Genomic DNA, 22,349 nt, shown 5'->3' on the forward strand with positions numbered 1-22,349 from the left:
TTCAGAAATGGAAGCAGAGCAGGGAGTGAAGGATTGGGAGTTTGGGGTCAGCAGATGCCAACTAGTATATATGGAGGGTGGATAAACAACAAGGTCCTACTCTATACCACAGGGAACTATATTCAATATCCTGTGATAAAATATAACGGAAAAGAATATATATGTATAACTGAATCACTTTGCTGTACAGCGGAAATTAACACAACATTGTAAATCAACTATACTTCAATAAAATTTTTAAAAAAAGAAAGAAATGGAAGGAGAAAAGATCTCTGACTAAAGGAAACCAAAGGTCCCTAACTCATCTCTGCCAAAATAACTGGACCAGGCTGCCGCATGCTCCCACCTCTACCATCTTCTACAAAGTTCCTGTCACTGATGTATGTGACTTTTAGGACAATGGCTGAGTTTATGAAAATGTAAATGCTATAAACTCACACTATGAGAATAAACATTTTGGTTACATGCAGAGTCAGTCTGACTGGTCATTACTGCTCTTAGCAAAGGTATAATATAGATATTAAATATAATAGATATATTAAATATTATATTTAATATTATTAAATATTAAGTAATAGATATTAAATATTAATGATGCAAAATAAGTCCTAGTTGCTTAATCAGATATGGCTGGGCAATGATTATAAATACAGATAGAAAGAGGTAAAAAAGGAAGAAAAATTTAAATTAGGGAACAATTACTGTGGGGAAACACATGAAGGAAGAAGAACTAAAGCAAGAATAATAAAAAATATCATGATCTTAAAGTGCTATAAATCCCTTATTTTAAAATGTTGTTAATATGTAAAATAATCAAATGTTTCTATATGATAATCAAGGAAAACTTATTTAAGATTAGGATTAAGGACCTAACTTTAAGTAAGATACCACTATAATGTGAATGTTAAAAGTTCTATGAAAGCCTGCTGAATGTCAGGATAAACTCTACTGGGCATAATATTCTATTCACTAAGCCTCGTTGACTTAAGACAGGGAATTTTCTGTTAATAATCATCAACCAAGTGCCACAAAGATGACAACAATATGAAACTATTTTACATATATCTCAAGATAAAAATTTTCCACTTATAAGCTTTCAATCAAGTACATGACATGTAAAAACTCTTCTAAACATAATAAATAGTTTAAAAAACTACCTCAGAAAGAAAAGGACTAAGACACAAAAAGCCAGTGAAAAGTAAGAGAAAGAAACAGAAGGACAAACCCCAACATGATGAGAGATGTACAGACAGACAGAAATATATGACAAGCCAAAAAGCAGCAAGGGAGAGACGCATGGAGGGAAGGGTGACCAGAGGAAACACACACGGAGCCGGCAGGACAACTGTGACTTGTCAGGCTGCCCCCAACAGCTTTTAAAACTATGTTACCTTCATCCAAGCACAGGTATAATCAGAAATTTAAACCTCCAGTGTTGGTCATGCAGCCCTCCTAAAATTTAGCCAGAAATTCCCCATTCTTGCTATTTTTGACAATAACTGCCTTGACCGATGAGAAAAACATTTTGATTATCACCTTTTAAGGAGTGCGTTGTAAGTAGTTCAACCTTATGTTGCCAATGTCAAATAGCAACGTGGGTTAAAACCATAAATGCCTAAAAAAGCAGCAGACCAGAAACATCTGGTGACACTAGAAGTGCAGAGAGAAGAAGGAGAGGATGCAGGAACAGCTACGTACATGATGCTTGGCGAGTTCAATTTCAATGGCCTTGGGGTCTCCTCCGACAGGCTTCTGTTCGCTGAGCAAGCCCTCGGTGTGCGTGAGCCACGCCAGCAACTCGTCCAGCGCGTGCTGGAACTGCCCCAGTGCTAACAGAGCGCCCTCCAGCTTGTGCTGCAGACAGAGAGGACAGGAAGACAATCAATCCACGAGTCTGATAGGATGGATGACCCACATTTATAAAACAAGAGTGAACTGTTCAATTGCTTCATGCTGCATAAGTCTTTAAGCAAATCCAATGAAGCCCAATCATCATATCCTCGTATATTTTAAGTTGGAAACTTTGTGGTTAAAAAAAACAGCATGTGAGAAGCAGGAAATAAGAGAATTTAGGGGCTTCTGAAGTTTATGTCCAGGATCCCCTAATTTTACTTTTTAATAGTTATTTTACATTATTATATGAACCTGAAATTGGTATTTACCTGTCTGTTGATGATCCTCTCATCCAGACTGTCCCATATCAATTTCAGCTCCGTCAGTGGGTCCAGAACAGTGTGTTTATCACTTTCTTCTGTTACTTTCTTTAGCAGGAGCTCTGCCTGATGGTTCAGTCTCTCCATTTCTATCTGTTGTTGATACGCTTCTGACTTAAATTGCTATTTTTTAAAAAAAAGAGGCATACACGGAAAATTTGTTATACATCAGTAACGATTTTTTTATTTTTTTGGAATTTTTGAATTTTATTTTATTTATATTTTTATACAGCAGGTTCTCTTCAGTAACTTTAAACAAACAAAAATTCTACAGGTTAGATCTTTGTTCTAATCCACACTTTTTATTGGGGTGGAGTGAAGACGAATAAAATCTAACACAGGGTTTACTGATGAAAAAACTGTAGATAAAAAATGATGAAAAGAAATCTTTTCTCACACCTGAAACTAGCACAACATTGTAAATCAACTATATTCCAGTATAAAATAAAAATTAAATTAAAAAAAAGAAATCTTTTCTCTTTATTCAACGTTTTCTGATGGAACGATTTTTTATTTATAATTTTGCTATTTCACTTCTGTTCTCTACAATAAAGAACTAACAAATTTCAAGGATGAACTTCTTCCAGTGTCTAATTATACATACTCAATAAATGAGTTCTGAAATTATAGGAAAGAAGAAAACAAAATATATATTGACATATATGAAACCCAGAAAAAAAAATCTCTAAGAAACTCACATTAATATTTCCTGCTCAAAACACACACACATCTTGCAGTCACTGAACACTCTGTGTTTTCTGTAGCTATGCTGTGTTTATTTATTTATGTATATTATTTTTCTTTGTGGCCATGCTATGCGGCTTGCGAGATCTTAGTTCCCTGACCAGGGATGGAATCCAGGCCCCGGCAGTGAAAGTGCTGAGTCCTAACCAATGGACCGCCAGGGAATTCCCTGCTATGCTGTGTTTATTAGTATTTATTTATCCTTTGCACTGACTCAGAATAACATTACTCTCACTTGGTGCTTAATGACATGTAGGTAATAATCCTGGCTTTGCCAACCAATACAGGTTAGCCAGTGGTTACATGTAATAGGAAACTGTCTTTTCATAAAGTATTGATTTTAATCTCTAATAGTAAATAATTAAATAATAAACAATTAATGGCTAAGCAGTATCTTAATTTTTTTCAAGCAAATTAAAATAATAATTAAAAATAATAACAAAAGCATAGTGAACACTTGCTATAGTCAAGTTGTTCTCAATAAACTTATAAAGAAAATCATTTTATCCCCAATTAAGCTAAGGACACAGAAGTGCGAGCAGTTAGATAACTTTTCTGAGGCCATTTGGCTAGTAAGTGGATGAAGGGAGATGCAACTTCAGACACCTGATTTCAGGGCAATCACCTCATTCAGTGTGCTGTATGAAAACTACTGAGATATATGTAAAACCCAGATAAACCCTCCTTCACACCTGTAATTGTACATAAAGGATATCATGTGTTTAGCAGACAGAGTAAAAAAAAAAAATCACAAACTAATGATGGTAACAGTAAAATTCTCAAGAGGAAACAATTTTTTTTCTAAATGAAATATTCTATATCACACTTAGAGATAAAAATGCTACTCTTTTAAAGCCAGATAATAATTTTATGTAAAAATCTAGTAGAGTTCATTGAAAGGGCTGTGATGTCTCTGTAGATAGAGACTTTAAAATTAGGGAGGAAATAGCTGCTCCCACTTTGATAAATGAGCATCAGCACAGAGGAATTCAGAGGAAACGGCTCAGCCATTTCCACAGCTGGAGATCAAGAACCACAAAGGAAAAAAATTATAGAGGAAAGCAGATGGGAAACAACAAGCATTTACAAAACAAACATTTTGGGAAACACTATGAGCCCATCCAATCCCATCTACCCACGGGATCCTTCTTTAGCCTGTTGGACTGATTGAATTACTCTGAACACAATGAAGAAAACAGAAATGTTGCTGTATATGTATCAGTGACAATAACACACTATGGAATAATAAAGTTCTAAAAATCCTTACAGTATAGTATACATATGTAATATGTCAGACACACACACACACACGCCCCCATACTTCATCCTACACCCAGTATGAGGATATATGAAAGGCTATAAATCAAATCTTAGGAGTGCTTGACTCTCGGTACATAACATTTTGTTTTGCTAATTTGCATTTTCTGATTTTTCTATAATGAACAGGAATTGATTTAGTAAGAAAAACTACTAGTATTTTGTATCCTTTATTTAACGAGCACTTATACATGACCCATTATGTGCGGGCACTATATTAAACCAGTTCCATAATCAAAATGTAACACTTCAATTATATAAAATAAATTTGCATAAAGCATCCCATGAATCAAGAACTTAAAAATGCAACGTTTGATTGCATTGAACAAATGCAATTCAATTGCAATTGAATTGATGCAATTTCTCAGCCCCTACCCATACCTTCAGCTCCCCAATCTGCTGCTTGACAGTTTCAAGATCTGTTCCAATTGGAGACAATGAAGCCAATTTGCCACCTGCAATATCTACCCAGTCGAATATTGCCTGAAAAACACGTTAGGTCATGTTATTATAAGAGTATATTTGAAATTACTACAACACCTCAAGTGCGATAGAAAAGTATAATCATAAATCTATAAAGATATTAAGCAATGAGCCTGTTTTACAAATAAGATAAAAGTGGCAATATACTGGAACAGTTATCCCAAATATGAAATAGATGAAACCTCCAATTTTGCATCCAAATTTGCAGAAGAAATTCTATCTTGAATAGAATCTTAGAATATTGAGAACTTTCAAGAAAAGTCTATTTGAAAAAAAACGTTTTATAAATTCACCACACAAAATAAAATTCTCTGTACTCTGTCTGCCTAAAAGGCAGATTGTATAAATATATTGAAAGAAAAAGATTCAAACCCATCTGTTCATTCAAATAATCAAGAAGTTTACTGTTTGGCACGTGAAACAACTTGTCTCAAGTAAACTCTTCTGTATAACTGAGATTAGCATTAAAATCCTGCATGTATAATGATCAAGACCATTATTCTGAACTGCGACAAAACTTCAAAATCTCCTATCTTCTTGCTCGTTTTAGGCAACACAAACAATCTAAAAAGGCTCCACTCACATTTTTTTTTTTCAAGTTCTGAATACACAAAATTATTCTGCCATTTAATGAAGTTGCCAGGCCATACAGTACTGAGAAAAAAACCTTGGGAAATATCTGGTAGTTTAAACTGATCATGATAAACCCTAAGAACTTAAGCAGCAACTTGGGAAATAAAATGCATTTCACTTTACAATCAAACCTTGAAACCTCTGGCGTGTCTGCAGCTTTGGACACTTACCTACAGCTCTTTTAATCCATCACTGCCTTTCATCCCCACACAGGTGATGCTACTGACCTAGGACCAGCAGGACCTGTGATGGGCCTTGTTTTTCTAGCAACAGTGATGAGTCAAGCCTTCGTGTCCAGCTGTGAGCCTGATCTCCTGGGGCTAACGGCTGCAATGGTGGCAGAGCCATCTCCAGCCCCGGGAGAGGATACAACCTCTGTGACCCACCAAACGAATGTGAAAATCACGATCTGGCCTCACAGACGTATGTAGAGCCTGACTGGTTACTGGCCACTGCTATCCAACCAATAAATTATCACTTTGGTTAAAAAAAAAGAGGGGGGTGGTTATAATAAGGTGTCACTTGTAGTGAATTTTTTTATATATTTGCCAAGTTTAAAACACTTCTCTGCTGGCATAAAGCTGGGCTTGTGATATTTATTTTTATAAATATAGAAATGAAGTGGCCTAGTAAAAGGGAAAAGATGTTCTCATCTGAGCTTTAAAAATAATATTCTCTTGGTGTTATGGAAATACTTAGAGAGGCCTTTTCCATATGGTTGGATGAAGGGTTCAACCCCTGACAGTCTGTTAGGAAATGGAATAAAGTTAAGGAAGGTAGGGAGAGAAATATCCCTGAGTTGGCCTCAACTGACAGGAAAATTTTTAATATTAAAAAAATAAACTTAAAAACTAGTTAATGAAGTGAATGAGAACCCTTGAGGGATGTGAAAAACAACCATCAAAAGGAATTATATACATGGGAAAGAAGAAAACACTTTTTGCATGACAGATTATGACCTAATAAAATAGAAATCTATTTTAGTTCACCGGGAACACTGGCTTCAAATCAAATTTCTTTACATCTGACTTGTGCTATGCTTGGTGATATTTTTAGATAGTGTTTACCCCTTTCATCTTATTCCACTCAACTCTAGAGCAGAACTCAGGCTCAGCTCCATTCCACTGTCTGGTGTTGAGCCATTTATGAAAAATACTGCGACTTTCACTTTAAAAAGTTAAAATATTTCTTTTCAAAGTAAATTTCACTGAATGTGTGTATAAAAATGTGTTTAGGGGTGTATATGAATCTGTACATATCTCCAGTGTCAGAAATCTCTTCAAAAAGGCAAAGCATGAATTGAAGCAGGTGAGTTAACTGCATCACACTTGCAGCTCTGGGGACATACTGATGCGTGAATTTGTAAGCATCACTTATCACCTGATCCCTCCCTCCAGGAGACCCTGCAAGCCTTACCTGCAGTCCATCCTGGTACTGAACAGCAGCCTGCATTGCCTCCTCAAGTCTGTCCACCCGGTCTTTCCAAGCTTTATTTAGAGAATCCCAGGCTGAATTTAACTGCAATGTAAATATTAGAACTCTTTCAGTATCATATGCTAAGTTTCCAACTACTTCTATCAAATATGCTTTAGTTAGCAAAATCCTTTTAAAAAACCATTCTGATAAGAGTAGAAAATATGCAGGTTTTACCTCGTCTATACTCTTCTTAACAATGGGTTTGTCGGGTTCCCCGCAAGCGGCAATGAGTTCAGAACCCAGGTTAATAACCATATCCAGCTCTTCCTGCAATCCATCTATCTCCTCCCTTATGACCTAGAATAAGAAATGGCAGCCTTACTTTTAAGCCAAACCACAATGAAACTAAAAAGATGCACACAGACATTGATGGTAGTTATTTCTAGGAGGCAGGATTGTAATCAATTTTTATTTTCTTCGTTCTGTTTTCTAAGTTTTGGCACTAAATTTTTTCAACAAGGGAACACAAGAGCCATTTTAAAGAAAAAACAGTGTCCTTCGAGGAACAAATGTCAAATGCTTATTATAAAGACAGTATTTAGGAAATAATTCCATGTAACATATACCAGAATAAGTCTTTCAAAAAAAAAAAAAATCAACAATACTGAAAAGCATGGAAAGCCATTTTGTTTTTGTTTTTTAAACCAACTAGTTTGGCAATACACATTTAAAATAGACATAAGTATCATATGAGTTCAGAGACTTCACACAAATTAATGTAATTTGCTTAGTAGATTTAGGATAATCTAACTCTAGATTTTCATTTTTACCCCAGGACATGTAAAGTACCAAAAAAACAAACAAACAAACAAAAACTATGACAGATATGCAGTGTTCTACCTTGCTTTCATTTTCTTGGTTAAATACACTTATTCATTCAAGATGCATTTATTTACCAAGGATGAACGTGCCCCAAACCAGGCATCGGAGATACAGAGAAAATTAGATATGACTATTCCATTCAAGGGGCTCTGAGCCCACTGGGAAAGACAGAGGTACAGCCAACGATAAGTCATGCTCTGCGTTAAGTCCTTTGCGTGATGAGAAGGTTATGGGGATGGACTAACTCAGCTGAATATACAAGAGGGTGGAGGGTGGCAGTCCAACTGAACCTTGAAGCTTGAGTGGGATCTGCCAAGGAGAGTGGCAGGAAAGATATTCTAGGGTAAGGAAGTAAAATGTGCAAAGATTCAGATGCTAGAAAGAGTACGGCAGCTTCAGAGAAAGCCATAAGAGAAGGAGCTTGGTAAAGGAGCAGTAGGAAAAAAAAATGGCTTTGGAAACACAGGCCTGGGCTAGGCTGGGATGGAAAAGGTTGATACCGTGTTCCAGGGAGTTTGGACTTTATAGGCAGTAGGCAGTGGACGCCTCGAGGGCTTTTAACCAGCAGGACAGCAAGAGGAGAGCTAGAGGGACAACGGGCAACAAGGATAGAGGCTGGCGGGAAGAGAGACTCCACAGGCAGGGGTACCGCTCAGATTACTTTCTTAGACAAGAAAGAGAGATGACGAGGCCCCGAAGTAAGGCAGAAACAATGGGGGTGGAGAGAAACTTTCTAAATCAACATTCTCCATGGGAAACCTGTGGGTGGACTCTGCCCCCTACTACATCTCTGCGCATTCCACTTTCAGAACCAAATATAAATTCTAATAGCGTAATTCCAAATATTTATACCAAAGGAATCCAACATTCATGCTACCACAACTTATTTTTTAAACGTTAAATGAGATTCTCTGCTTACCTCTGCTGCTTCTTGCTGTTGTTTTACTACCGAGGGATCGATCCCAGGATCCTCCAGATCCCGGATGAAGTCTTGAGTATCTTTAATGGTAACCACCAGTGACATGTGATCACACCAGAACTTCTCTGCTAATTCCATCACATCCAGTAGCTTGGCTTCCCTTTCTTCCACCAGTGTGTGTATGTTCTCCCAAATGAAAACCATTTGGTCTAGCTTATCCTGAACAGCTACAGAGCAGAACAATATCAAAAAGACACACCCTGTAAGCAATAAAGCACAACGTTCTAATTCACACAGGAACAATCATTCAATTTTCCAAGGATCTAAACCTGGACCAAATTTGGGTTGACCCCAGTCTAGTGGGTATCACTGGGCCCAACGGCCTTTCCAGGCAAATACAGGACCTGAGGGTGTGCTGCTCCTCCTGAACCAAGGTTTCCTGACAAAAGACAACGCTCAGAGGCATGTGAACTCAGAAGAGACCTGAGTTCACCAAGGCTGGCCTTAGTATATTCTTTACGCTCTCCAAACCAAGAATAGAGATGTCTGCTTAATCTCAGGAACACAACAAAGTAGGATACATATTTTGGGCTTACTTCTAGTGTCCTCTTACCGTGAATTTCCACTGACCTCTGCACAGGCCCTTCCTTTTGACCCCAGCTCAGACATTTAAGGTGCTTGGCTAGTGTCCTGGTTACCATTTCTGCGGCTATGGGACAGAGTACCCATGACATAAAGTAGTGTAGTCAGAGGAAAAAATACCCCTAGGTTTGGTCTTATTAGCATTATGCTTTAACCAACTGATTTAAAGGGCCCAGAGAACATATGGTTTTTGTATCATGGCACATGTTGTAGTTACTCAACTGATTTCACAAACACAGGAAGACATTAACAAGGGACTGGTGTGCACAGCCCCTCCACCCCAAACATGTCACATCTGCAATACCTTTTCTAAAATCTGGCGTGTTGATATGCAACTGGACTGTCAAGGAACATTCACAATTGTTCTGAGTAAAGTTCAGTGGTTCCCTCATCCTGAAAGTATTACCTTTGGCAGATATGTCTTTGTCAGTGCCCTGGGACCGAGCGATCATCTCCTCTCCCCTCTGCCTGAGGGTCTCGTACAGAGGCTGCAGCTTCTCCATGTCCACCGCCACGTTCTTATTCTCACTGACCTGCTCCTTGATCTTCTCCACCTCTGCTGAGATGGAAGGCGGCTGCCGCAGACGCTCCACCACGCGCTCCAGACTCTCCAGGATCTGGTCGATCTTGTCGTGGAACTGGGAGTGAAAGAGAAGGGCCATTTATGGGGGGAAAAGACCTGTGACGCCAAGGGTGGGATTTAAAATGATAACACACCTATCTAATGTCACAGTCAAGAATGAAACCTTGGCCTTTCTGTTAACACATCCATCCAAAGAGTTATATCCAGCTGGTGTGTGAAGACATTCCTAAAATCACAACTCATATGCACCTCTCTGTGTCACACTGCTTATGGGGATGGGACTGCTTCTTGCAAATAACTGAGTAAATTCATTAAGAAACTGTATTATGTTAATATATAATTGGACCACTTGACAGCAGCATTTTACTAGTGCTTCATCTTATCATAATTCAAATTAACTTTGAAAATTAGGTTCAATAATCTGGGTGTTTGTCTATCAACACTGATAGTTCTATTCACTTTTACTGATTATTTTGGCATCCTCAAAAAGTTATATTATTAAATGTAAAATTCATGGGCAGTTTTGATGAGGTGAAAGGGATTTCTTAAGTTATGAGTTTCCTGAACTAAAAAATGTTAAAAAGTTAAAAAAACCCAGAAACCTTCCTGATGTTGTAATGGAAGTTTATATTTAATTCCTGGCCAAACACATAGTCAGATCCATGAAAGAATTTTAAATTTCCACTTGCTAAGGCACCACAGACAATGAAGCAAAGTTACGAACACTTGTTCATTTATAGATTCCACACTATCCTCAACATTAAAGGAATCATCAGTCAGGATTACAGAAAATGGACCACTCTCATGCCAGTGTATCTAACGATAAAAACCAAAACCTTCAAAACGGAAAATCTGTAGGTGACTGCAAATCAACTTCTTGAAAAAGGTATTTTCGAAACAAGAAAAAAAAAATCGATTTCCAACTGCATATGTTTTCCTTCTTATTCAGCCTAGCATTCATAGTCTTTCTTCTTATTGCCGTCTTGGGAATGTTTCATTAATGATGATAATAACACATTCTTTCATCTCTTCCAATGGCAAACACTGCATTCTACTCTGGACGGACACTTATTTAGGTATCTGGACAACGATGACAGCTCTATGTTTCTTAAATCATTGAAAATTATGTTTTATTTATATATAGGCAGGCAGAGAAATATAAGGATTGGACACCGGCAAATATCACCTCAGAGACCAAAACGTCAATACTCAGAGTTAATGCAGTGAAACAATTTTAGCTGGAATTGAATCAGCAGATCCAGGAAATGTCTTTCCACACTCTGCTGTCGGGGAGACCATCGCACTGCTGGTGCAAAGCGTTACCTGAGCGGACTGAGAAATGGCTTCATCCAGCGCCACAGCCCGCTTTTTGACATCTTCTTTAATTTGACTGTAGAGAGTGTCAGCAGCCACGTACTTCTCTTGGATAGAAAAGCCTTCCCTCGGGCTCAATTCCAGTAACTGCGGCCCAGTTTTGTTCATCTTATCTATATGCGGCTTGTGTTCGGCTATCAACTCTCGCAGTTGCTATAACAAAGCAAACAGCGTCTCAGTTTCTCAGAGGCACACCTCCACAGTACAGCTGTCAACATCCCCAGCGCATCCAGCTGGCCAGAAACTCCAGACAAACACCCTCCCTTCACAAGGCACTGAACATACAACCCTCTGCCAGGAAGAGATCCCCTGACACAAAGATTAAACAACAGTCTGGTCACGTCAAAGTCCTTTTCAGGGCACATGCAAAAATGCTGGATGAGTGAAATAATGAATCCCAGTTCATTACGACTTTCCTACCAAGAGCAGTACAGTCTGACGAGAGTATTAGCCAAGGGTCATATTACATGAAAGGATTATGAACTCACTACATCCCAACCTACAGAGACCGAGCCATAACTCTCTGTATTCCTTTCTGCACACTCATGATACATACAAAAAGTATTCAAAAGGAAGGAAGGGAGAGGGAGGGAGAGGAAGAAAGGAAGAGGAAAAAAAGCACAGTAGAAGGTAGACACAATGCTGAGAGAGAACAATGACAGATAAAGCTAAGTTAGGGGGATTTAAGCCCACAAGGGATTGTCATTACATTATATGTAAACCAATATAAAATATGTCCATATATATTACATTATATATCTGTGAGTCTGTTCTATGTACATATATGATATGTATGATATATAAACATAAACAAATCTATTTGTATTTATTTTTAAATGTTAATGGCTGCAAGGATAATCAATGCATCAAATACACAGCTGTATACTGAGCATTATCTATAAAGTGTATTTAAGGAAAAATATGTGACCTATGAATATTCTGCATAATACAGTATCATCTAATCAAGAGATACAATGATACTGATGCTAATGAGGGGGTGTGGAATCCAGGTGGAGCCCCATTCCTTCTAGGGAAATGGATCAATCTGGAATCTTTACACTCCACGGAATCCAGGGTCTCCCGTGACTGCCCGCAGGTTTCTCTGAGGCAGACCTCCGTGCAGCATTGACGTGCCCTCTCCTGTACTCCATTATTCACGAGGTTCCCTAATCAGCAGTTTCTCGTCCTCACCAGAAGATGTGTCTCCAAACTATTTGCTATCCAGCCCCTAAGAAAAGCCTCTCTGAGAGAAATTATATTCAGGAAAGACAGCGGAGAGGAAAGCAATCTTTCCCTGTAAATATTTTAACTTCCATCATTCATCAAGCAGAATCACCAGGACGGCCACATACCTGGATTTTTATTAAAAGTGCCACTAAAATCAGTCATATAAATTATTTCCAAAGTGGTTGAGAAAACTGGTTCATTACATCATGAACAATCCCCAATGTACTATCTCTATTTTTGAAGTTTTTCTGAAGACGGTCTCAAAACTCTTTTGGAAAAGAGCTAAATAAACACAAATTCAACTTGTAAAAAAAAAAAAAGGAGGAACGTCTACTGAATCTAACATGCTCCTCACAGCCCCTGGGTGGTCCAGGCTGTGATTTCCTACTTGTGTTTTACATTGTTTGGTATCTTCATGCTGTTTTACAGAATGGAGGTGGTGACGGTAAGACCAGCCGCCACGCAATCTCATGGAGAAGAAACGTGTCACACGAGCCCTGGCTTCAATATTCTCGAAGGCATGTTTGAAAAACAAGCTCACACTTTGACGACCAAGAGACTCTCAGTAAAGTGAGGAATCTCTGCTGAGAGTTCTTGAGTGGCCTGTAGTCTAAGTAGATCTCACCTGTGTAGCATCACCATGAGACACCTTTGCTGGGAAGTAGCCAGATGAGCCTTCTTAAGACCATTCCATGACAGACAAGAAAACAGCCACGGGATATCTACTTGGGGATGTGTGCACATGGAGTAAGGGCCCAACAGGAGATGTCTTTTGCCTCATAGGTAACAAAATGATTCTTGGCAGCTATCCTAAGAGTCCACTCATGCTGGAGATACTTAATGTGAACTTAAAAGAGATCTATCATTTATTTATAACATGGCTCTCGGGGTCATTTTTCATTCTAGAATGAACTAGAAGATGTTCCCAAGAACAGTGAAGAGGATGCTGTAAAGTTGCAGAAGAAATGCTGCAAATATTCTGAACAATTTAGCTTGAACAATTTGAAGACTTGGCTACAAAGTTTTGAAGCTCCCTTTCTACATAAAAATCATACATTTGTTTTGAGAACTGAAAGATGACGCCAAACAAGAAAATTAACTCAATTTTGAAATTTTCCATTCAATAATGATCCTTTTCATCCTATTTGATGTTATGCTAGAAAACAGCTATTCAGATCTCACTTCAGAGTAGAAGAAATCCATGAAACATTTTATACTAAAAATCATTCAGTAGGTAGGCATCAGGATTTCTCCCAAAAATAACCTTTCTACTAAAATTAAATTTAATTATACATAGTTTATAAGTCTTTCTCCCACTGAATTATTTAGATAGAATGCCATAAAATTTCCATTTTGCATTAAAGTGTTCTCTAAAGCTCTTCTAAACAAATACTTAGAGATATTCTTCAATGTCAATACACTAAAAAAGTAAACAAATAAGATTAATAAGTATGTTACATACTTCAAACAATGATGTAATATATCCTGAGTTAAACTTTACACACACACACACACACACACAATGATTAGTCTCAGGGTACATCTTGTACAGATCTGGGAGAGCAACTAGGTTCACAAGATCATAAATAACAAGAATTCCAGACTTTCTTCTGACAGTCTTGAATTCTCTCACTCAAACCCCTGCAAAATTTTAAGCTACATTAACATTTTGGAGACTACTGAAATGAGGGCTTCATAATGCCATTTTATGTGTTTAAAACATGACATATTTGTAGATGGAAATATACTCTCTCATTTACTCATGTAAACTTATAGAAGCAGAGAACTTCAAAAGATTTCCACGTACAAAAGGAAAAGAAAAAAAAAAAAGTGAGGGGACAATTTGTCTTTAAACTTCAGCATTTCTTCCTTTTCACAGAATTCGATTTCACAACAATGCTATTTTGACGTATTTGTTATAGCGTACACTCTCTCCAAGCTCAATGGCCTTGTCTGTTTAATGTTGCTTCCATGTATTTCTACCTTTTGCTTACATTCTGGATGGCTCTAACCACTAGATATTAGTCGAATTACTGTACACTGAAAGCAATTCAACATGATCAGTTGAAAGTACTTCGAAAGCTTATTTCGTTAACATTTTAAAACAAGGATTTTGTTTCTGTACTCAGTTTACACTGCATACTACTGGGTAAAAGCTGTGACATCATGATGACATACACAGTGTGCCTGCCCACATGAGTCGTCCCACTGCAAAACTGGACAACAGGGCAGCAACTCGGAGGTAAGCAAACTGTGCAGACCAGAACGCTAAAAATTCCTCATCACAGAAGGTGTCTGCATTAGAAACACCCTAAAAATCGTGATTCTCTTCCCATGGGGTCTCCAGCACTCTCTCTGGCACCAAGCTTACACGATGTTCTTCCTGCTGTTGCCTCAGGGTTTCGTACTCCAGGGCGGGGGCAGGAAGCTGAGTGATGATCCTCTGTATGTCTATCAGCCACGGCCAAAGTTCTTCGTATGTTTCCCAGAACTGGTTAACCAGGGACTGTGCCCGTTCCAACTGCAGATACCTCTCTGAGTTTGTCTGGCAGATGGCATCATAGTTCTTCAATACCTTGTCCAGTTTTTTCTAGAAAATCAGATGATAAAATGTGTTTAACCAGACAGGCAGGCCAAGGAACACGTATATATACTCCAGAATGCTTGTCCAGCACAATATACCTCGTGCAGAGTAAGCACTCAACAATGCATAGTAAATGAATAAATCAACAGAGGCTAGTTAGATTTTAATTGCTTCTATGTGTAAAAGTTCATTTTAAATTAAAGAAAGGCCCTCCCATGTTGTTGCATAAGGACGTCCCTCTTTTTCAAGGCTGAATAATATTCCATTGTATGCTAATGGTGTGCTCTTACTACAATAAAAAAAATTTCATATACACATGTAGAAAATAGCAAAAATGTAAAAAATGTCTTGAAAGTACAACTGGAGATCAGGCTGATAAAGGATGATATATTCCTGCAGTGGATTTCTATGCAGTTGTCAAAAATCAGGGGATTTGATGAAATGGAGAACTTCTCAAAAAAAAAAAAAATTAGGTGACAAAACCACAAAAAATAAATAAATAAAATGCCTCAAGTTTGTATGACTAAGACACTGAGCTCTCCAAACGTAATAAGTAAAATTCTCCAGCCATTCCTCTAGGTCTTCTAGGTGAGAGAAAGGTCTGGCATGAGCCTGGCAACACTGACATTACTTTCTGTTAAAACATAAGGACTCTCTTTCACAAATGAAATTCTAAGAGGAACTGCTGGTCAGCAAAATTAATTACATAGATGAGAAGCAAAATAGAACATTATGCTATCCACTGATTTTATGGGGTGGTCACCGAGATCTCGATTATGGTACAAATTCACTTCATAATCCAAAAGCAAAACATAAAGCACAACAGCAATCCAATAAACCACAGAATAACACAAAAATTCTCTCACGATCATCTGTATTTTTCACACCAGAATCTTCGCAAAAATAATAAAGATTAAATTATAAACAAGTGAAGTGTCACTGCAGAGTATTTAAATAAAAGATTAAGTATTAATATACAGTGCACATTCTATTATTTGCCTATGGTATACCTTAAAATCAATGCACCGTCTTTTAAATGTGATCTTACGCATATACATTTGTATGTACTGTTTTTGCCATGGGATATTTTCCTAACAGAAGCATTAATATACATTAATTTATTTAGGCTTCTCAGATGTCTGAATATGAATTGAACTAAACATTTTTATTTATGGCTGGTTTTCCATCAATGTAAAGGATCGTTAAAACTACATAAACTGAACACTTCCTTAATGATTCCGCTCCTTTTTTTCCTATACAGATTACTGTAACTTTATACAGAATGAATTTCAGTTAGAGAGAACCACATATTTTGAGTTTTGTTTCAGCTCCAGCGGCCCCAATGTTCCTGAAGCCTATAAACAACAGCTGTCATACAGAATAACAATTTATACTGATAATAACAGTGATAATACAGAGAACATTAATTGGATGCTTAATGTGTCCCAGTTACTCAAGGACTCAAACCTTAACAGCTTTTCTGTCTATTAAAAAGGATTATCCCCAGGGTGATTCCCTTAAGGAGTATTCCTTTCACTGTTATTCTACAAGCTTGAAAAATGCCTTATTTGAAACTAATGATTTAGCTGTTTAAACAGCAGCTGTGGATAAAGGAAAAGCGCTTTTTTCAGAGTGAAAGCCCCACACATGCTGTTTGCTCACAAGTCTCACATCAGTCACATGGACGAGATCATACCTTCATCGGCTGCTTTTCCTCTTCACTGCATGTGCTCATGATTTTATGTCCAGATTTAACAAGCTCATCAATAATATCCTTGTGTCGTAAAATCTCCATGGTGAATGTCTGTATTTACCAAAACAAAGATTTTTTTTTTTTAAAGAGTGTATGACTAAAACAAAAACAATTAGGCAAAGCAGTTAAAATGACCAAGTTACATTCAATCATGCAAGTGCATTTCCTTGGAGCACACTGACAAACCATGTAGATGCAACTGGAAATGTGTGTCTTCACCTTTTGAACCTGCAGCTGAGCGGAGGTCTGGTCTTGCTCAAGCCTGATGTCACCCAGAGATGTCAATTTTTTGTCTGTTTCACTAATCCAGGCTAACTCTGCATCAGCCGCTTGGTCAAACTAAACAAAAGACAAATAATCAGGTCAGCAAGTTCCTGTAACTGGTGCCAGAGAAATACCTATCTACATTTCTTTCAAATATCCTTATCACACAAATGGAAAATGTGAGCTTGTCTCTTCATGGCAACCTGAAATAATCCATGATAGTGACTGATGTTATAAAGAAAGGAGAACTTTCCACAGAGGAAGTAAACACAACCTCTTAAAACGTGCTGGATCCATGACACGGCATTAATGACATGAGGACAGCTAACACTGATGCCTTCTCTCTGGTGGTGGTAAGGATTTTCTCTTTAGCAATACTATACAAATTGTGCAGCACAGGGAACTCTACTTAATGCACTGTGGTGTCCTAAATGCGAGGGAAATCCAAAAGGGAGGGGATATATGTATATGTATGGCTGATTCATTTCGCTGTGCAGTAGAAGATAACGTAGCATCATAAAGCAACTATACTCCAATAAAAATTAATTAACAAAAAAAATCATAGTGTGCTCACGATCCTGTACTGCAATAACTGAAGAAAATGAGGAACTCTGCATCTTTCTGACATGGAAAGAGATCTGGAAAAAAAAATACTATACAAATTGAAAAGCTATAGAAGTCAGTAGCTGGACACCATCTTTAAATCACTTCATCCTTCACTTTGTCACATTAATATGATATGCAGGTAGCATGCTGTCATCAAAGTACAAAATCCCTAGCAAAAAAGAATGACATATTCCCATTTATTTACTCTGTGTGTATATGGAAAATACCTTTATATGTATGCCGAGTATACCCCCAAATGTCTCATGTATCATTCTTTTACATCTCATTTAATAACAGCAGAAAACATTTTCAAGAGAATTCTTAAATATTTCAAGAGATTTTCTTTTCTTGAGCATAACAATAATTCATGGTAGAAATTTGTGAAGTATGGAAAAATATACAGAAGAAAATTAAAAGCTGGAGTTAATACCGTTGGTATTTTAGTGAATTTTCTTCCAGAAGTTGAGACCTAGAAAGCTCTGGGATAATACTGTATAAACAGTTTCATATCCTGCTTTTTCATTTATCATGAACATTTCCCATGTCATATAAATGTGATTTTTTAAATACCATCATTGTATTCTAGCATACCTGGATATTTTCACTTAGGTTCTCTGCATTTTTTCACTATTATATAAACAAGCCTGTAACGAATATCCTTGTATATAAATCTCTGTTGGCATCTCTAATTAGTTCCTTAGGGTAGATTCCTAGAAGTTGACTTCTAAGTCAAAGAGCACAAACATTTTCAATACCTTGCATCAGATAAACCCCATGCCTTCCAGTTACCATAAATGAGTACAGAGGGCAAGTGACACCACAGCACCAACCATAAATGGTAACTAACAAAGCCTCAGTGGGAAAAGCGAAGGGGGATGGACGCTGTGATTTTCAAGTCCAGTACTGCCAGAACCTCTAATGTTTCAAGAGCACCTGGAAATCCAGATTGGGGTCAGGGGATAACTAAGGGAGGGGAGACAAGAGTGGAGGTAAGGAACTAAACTGGAAAACGGTTCGTACTTTTAAGACACTAGGCAACACTCCGCAGACTCACAGGAGGATGGGGTAGACCTACTTTTACCCTATCTCACAAGTACATCTCAGAGCCCTGGGCATTATACACAACGCATAACAAGGAGCCTCCGGGAGGAGAGAGAAGAAAGCAGAGCTGCTATGAGTCTTGGACCCGAGGAAAAGCACGGGGGTGAGTTCCCTGGGTTTTCTTTGGCTTCCCATACCCTGGACTGGATGCTGGAGAAACTGCCACCCAGGAGTACCCAGAGGTGTGGAAAAAGCCCCAGGAAAACCTGTCTCCAGTCAAAGGAGCAGGAAAGGAGCAGCCTTGCAAGACAGAAAACTTATAGACAATAACCATTCTACTCCAACCAAACACCACAGAAAAAAGCCTTGGCCTCCCCACACTGCTGCCAAGCAAGGCTGAACGGGGAGCCCAGATTTCCACCCTCCTGAGCCTGGGCCCGACACTCTTGCCCGGGTGATGTCAGCGAAGTCGGGAGCTGGAACTTTCACTCCCACAGGCGACCACAGACCCCTGCTCCCGGGTCAGTGGAGACCACATGGGGAGCCTGGACCTCCCCCTCTCCTCAGGGTGGCATCAGGGAAAGCCTGTGGACAGTCAGGATTTTCACCATGGTGTCAGGGAGCTGGAACTCCCACTCCCACCCAGCAGTGAGCAGCCCCACCCTTAGGTGTCCCACGAGGCTGCCTGGGGGACCTGGGATCTCCCTCCACCTGGCAGCATCCCCGTTGCCTCTGCCAGAGCGGTGTCAGGAAAGCCAGCTAAAACAGAAGGCTTAATGAAGACCCAAGACACACAACACCGAGAACCCAGAAGAACTCAAACCGAATTAAAGAGGATTATAAGCAGAGGCTAATACCTAGAAGACGATGTGAGAATTATCTGGCAGATTTTAAAGTAGCCATGATAAAAATGTTCCATGAGCAATTTCAAACGCAGTGGAAATGAGGGAAAAATTAGAAGGCCTCGGGGCTTCCCTGGTGGCGCAGTGGTTGAGAATCTGCCTGTCAGTGCGGGGGACGCGGGTTCGAGCCCTGGTCTGGGAGGATCCCACATGCCGCGGAGCAACTAGGTCCGTGAGCCACAACTACTGAGCCTGCGCGTCTGGAGCCTGTGCTCCGCAACAAGAGAGGCCGCGATAGTGAGAGGCCCGCGCACCGCGATGAAGAGTGGCCTCCGCTTGCAAATTAGAAGGCCTCAGCAACAAAATAGCAGGTCTCAGCAAAGACACAGAATATACGGAGAAGAACCAAATGGAAATTTTTAGAACTTAAAAATGTAATAACTGAAATAAAAGCTCAGTGGATGAGACCAAGGAAGAGGACAGAGGAAAGAATGAGTGAAGCAGAAAACAGAATCACAGAAATCACCCAGCCTGAATAATAGAAAATAGACTGAAAAAAATGAACAGAGCCCAGGGCCTGAGGAACTATAATAAAAGAAAATTCAAGTCACTGAGTCCCAGAAGGAGAGGAAAAAGTGGCTGTGGCTGGAAAGTACTCAAACATTCTTGAAATAATAAAGTTAGAGAAATGGAGACCAGATTTGTGGCCAGAAATTGAGGAGGAGGCAGAGGTGGGAGGGGACGGGTGTGGCTATAAAAGGGCAGCATGAGGGGTCCCTGTGACGGAAACGTTCCCTGTCATGATGGCAGCCGTGTCAATTCCCTGCTCATGATGTTGTACCATAATTTTGCGAGATGCTACCACTGGGGAAACTGGGTGAATGGTACAACGGGACCTCTGTATTCTGTTTTACAACTGCCTGTGAATCTACAGTTATCTTAAAACAAGTTAACTGAAAAAAAAAAAAAACTCTCCGTGGGTAACCTCTCATCTGTAAGCCCTGTCTGCATTTTCTCTTTTAGATCTATGCTACCAAGTTGCCCTGGCTGTACTGATTCATATTCCCACGAGCAGAGTTTGGCTATCCCCTCATCAGAATGGGTTATGTAATTTATTCTTTAATAATCTTTGTCAAACTTATCAGTGAACTTTTCTTAATTATAAGGGCATAACCTGCCAGTGCGGCCTGGCACAAAAGACAGCACTGATTAAGTCATTGTGATGGTTCCAATCTCTCAGGTAAAAAATTACCAATTATATAAGTGAAAAATTCTTAATATTACTGAATTATTATTTGTTTACGGTTTTTTCTACCTATCATGAACCCACTAGCTTTCACCTTTACTAAGTAATGAATGAGCAAATGAATACTAAAGCTATTTGCAGGTCAAGTTCTTTTAGCCAACAAGTTTAGATAGAAAAAAATTTAGATAATCATCTAAATATGGGCCAAAGCAGAAGTATAACAGGGGTTAAAATAATACTTTTACATTTACCTTTAAAAACCAATGGCATAAAGATATGAAAAGGAAGATACGGTGTAACAGACCTTTACTTAATCTCTAGAAGGGCTACCGAACAAAATCTGAATATAAACCAACATCTAACCAAAAATCATGCAAAGTCAGGCTGCTCTGAGACTCCTCTGGTGTCCGGGCAGCCGTCACACTGTCATGTGTGAGGACTGGACACATATCGCATGGGTCCTCCTCCAAGTGTCACACGTCTGAGAGGATCGCTGACAGGCAAAGTTGCTCCAGACAGAAATGCAGAGCTTTAGTCGTCAGAGTGGGCGAGCTCCCCCATAAGGGTAGTACTTCTAAAATAACTCCGCACGTTTATATATTCAAGCAGAAGTCTTTCTCTTTCCTATGTTTCCCATAACGGCATGCATTGTTTTCTGAAGCCGCCTCGTGATTTGCACGTAGCGTTGTGAATAAATATTCTGCCCACTAATTCATTACTTTTGCTGCTACGGGGACAAGTCAGAACAATGTGGACTCCAGAAGGAATCTTGATAAGCCATTTAAAAAATTCTATCTTCATCTGGTTCGATAATTGTTACATGACTTAGTTTCAACTCATTAGCAATTGCTGATCAATGTGAAAAAGAAAAAAAATTTCATCAACTAATTCAGCAGCTTCAGATGTGGAAAAAGAAATCGTCACAACAAACAAGTGGAAGAGTCTGATCACTCGCTTTCAAGCCGCACATGGTGGAACTCCAGGGTAAAGCTCTACTATGTGATGCACTCAGCACAAAACTGAGAAAAAATAGTCCAGCCCTTTCTACCAGAGTGCAAATGCTGCAAGATATCAAGAATAAAATTTAACAGGAATGATTTTTTTTCTTCTACTGGTCCCTGAAAAAAATAAAGTGATGCCCCCACCCCTCTTGTTTGTGTTCAGGCTATTTTTAGGATTTATATGACAGTCCTCATAAAGAAAGGCAGATTGCTGGTGTTAATATGAGTTTAATAATAAGTCTCCCTTTCTGGAAGAAAAAAAAACAAAAAGCATCCAATGAAAACCAGTATGATGATACTTTCTGGAAAAAAAAAAAAAAAAAAAAGCATCCAATGAAAACCAGTATGATGACACCATCCAAGTTGCCAAAAGAGAAAGCTGAAACTCAAACACTGTTTCTTGAACCAAGGCAAATATTTGCTCTGCTAAAAGAAAACAAGACTTCAAGCAGAAATTTCCCTCTGTCCTTTGAAAGGTTTTTTCATTAAATTAGAAAATATTTATTGTCCAACAATGAAAGTAGTCCCAGGGTCTACATGAAGCAATTTACAGTCAAGCAAGGCGTTTTTATTTAGGTC

At 38.7% G+C, this 22,349-nt stretch overlaps 1 protein-coding gene across 24 annotated transcripts in view; it reads right to left on the reverse strand.

Moving 5' to 3' along the window:
* Nucleotides 1-22,349, reverse strand: part of DST (dystonin) — a 510,328-nt gene that overhangs the window by 43,833 nt on the left and 444,146 nt on the right. For all 24 annotated transcript variants that reach the window (XM_059939019.1, XM_059939025.1, XM_059939006.1 and 21 more), the window contains 11 exons: nt 16,990-17,109; nt 16,714-16,821; nt 14,805-15,023; nt 11,156-11,359; nt 9,656-9,887; nt 8,608-8,834; nt 7,041-7,163; nt 6,807-6,908; nt 4,656-4,757; nt 2,163-2,336; nt 1,699-1,854 (listed from right to left, as the gene is read on the reverse strand). In XM_059939019.1, coding sequence (XP_059795002.1) covers nt 1,699-1,854; nt 2,163-2,336; nt 4,656-4,757; nt 6,807-6,908; nt 7,041-7,163; nt 8,608-8,834; nt 9,656-9,887; nt 11,156-11,359; nt 14,805-15,023; nt 16,714-16,821; nt 16,990-17,109 — 1,767 coding nt within the window. The remainder of the gene's footprint in view (nt 1-1,698; nt 1,855-2,162; nt 2,337-4,655; nt 4,758-6,806; nt 6,909-7,040; nt 7,164-8,607; nt 8,835-9,655; nt 9,888-11,155; nt 11,360-14,804; nt 15,024-16,713; nt 16,822-16,989; nt 17,110-22,349) is intronic.

Source organism: Balaenoptera ricei, chromosome 11 (genome assembly GCF_028023285.1).
Source record: "Balaenoptera ricei isolate mBalRic1 chromosome 11, mBalRic1.hap2, whole genome shotgun sequence".
Lineage (NCBI taxonomy): Eukaryota > Metazoa > Chordata > Mammalia > Artiodactyla > Balaenopteridae > Balaenoptera > Balaenoptera ricei.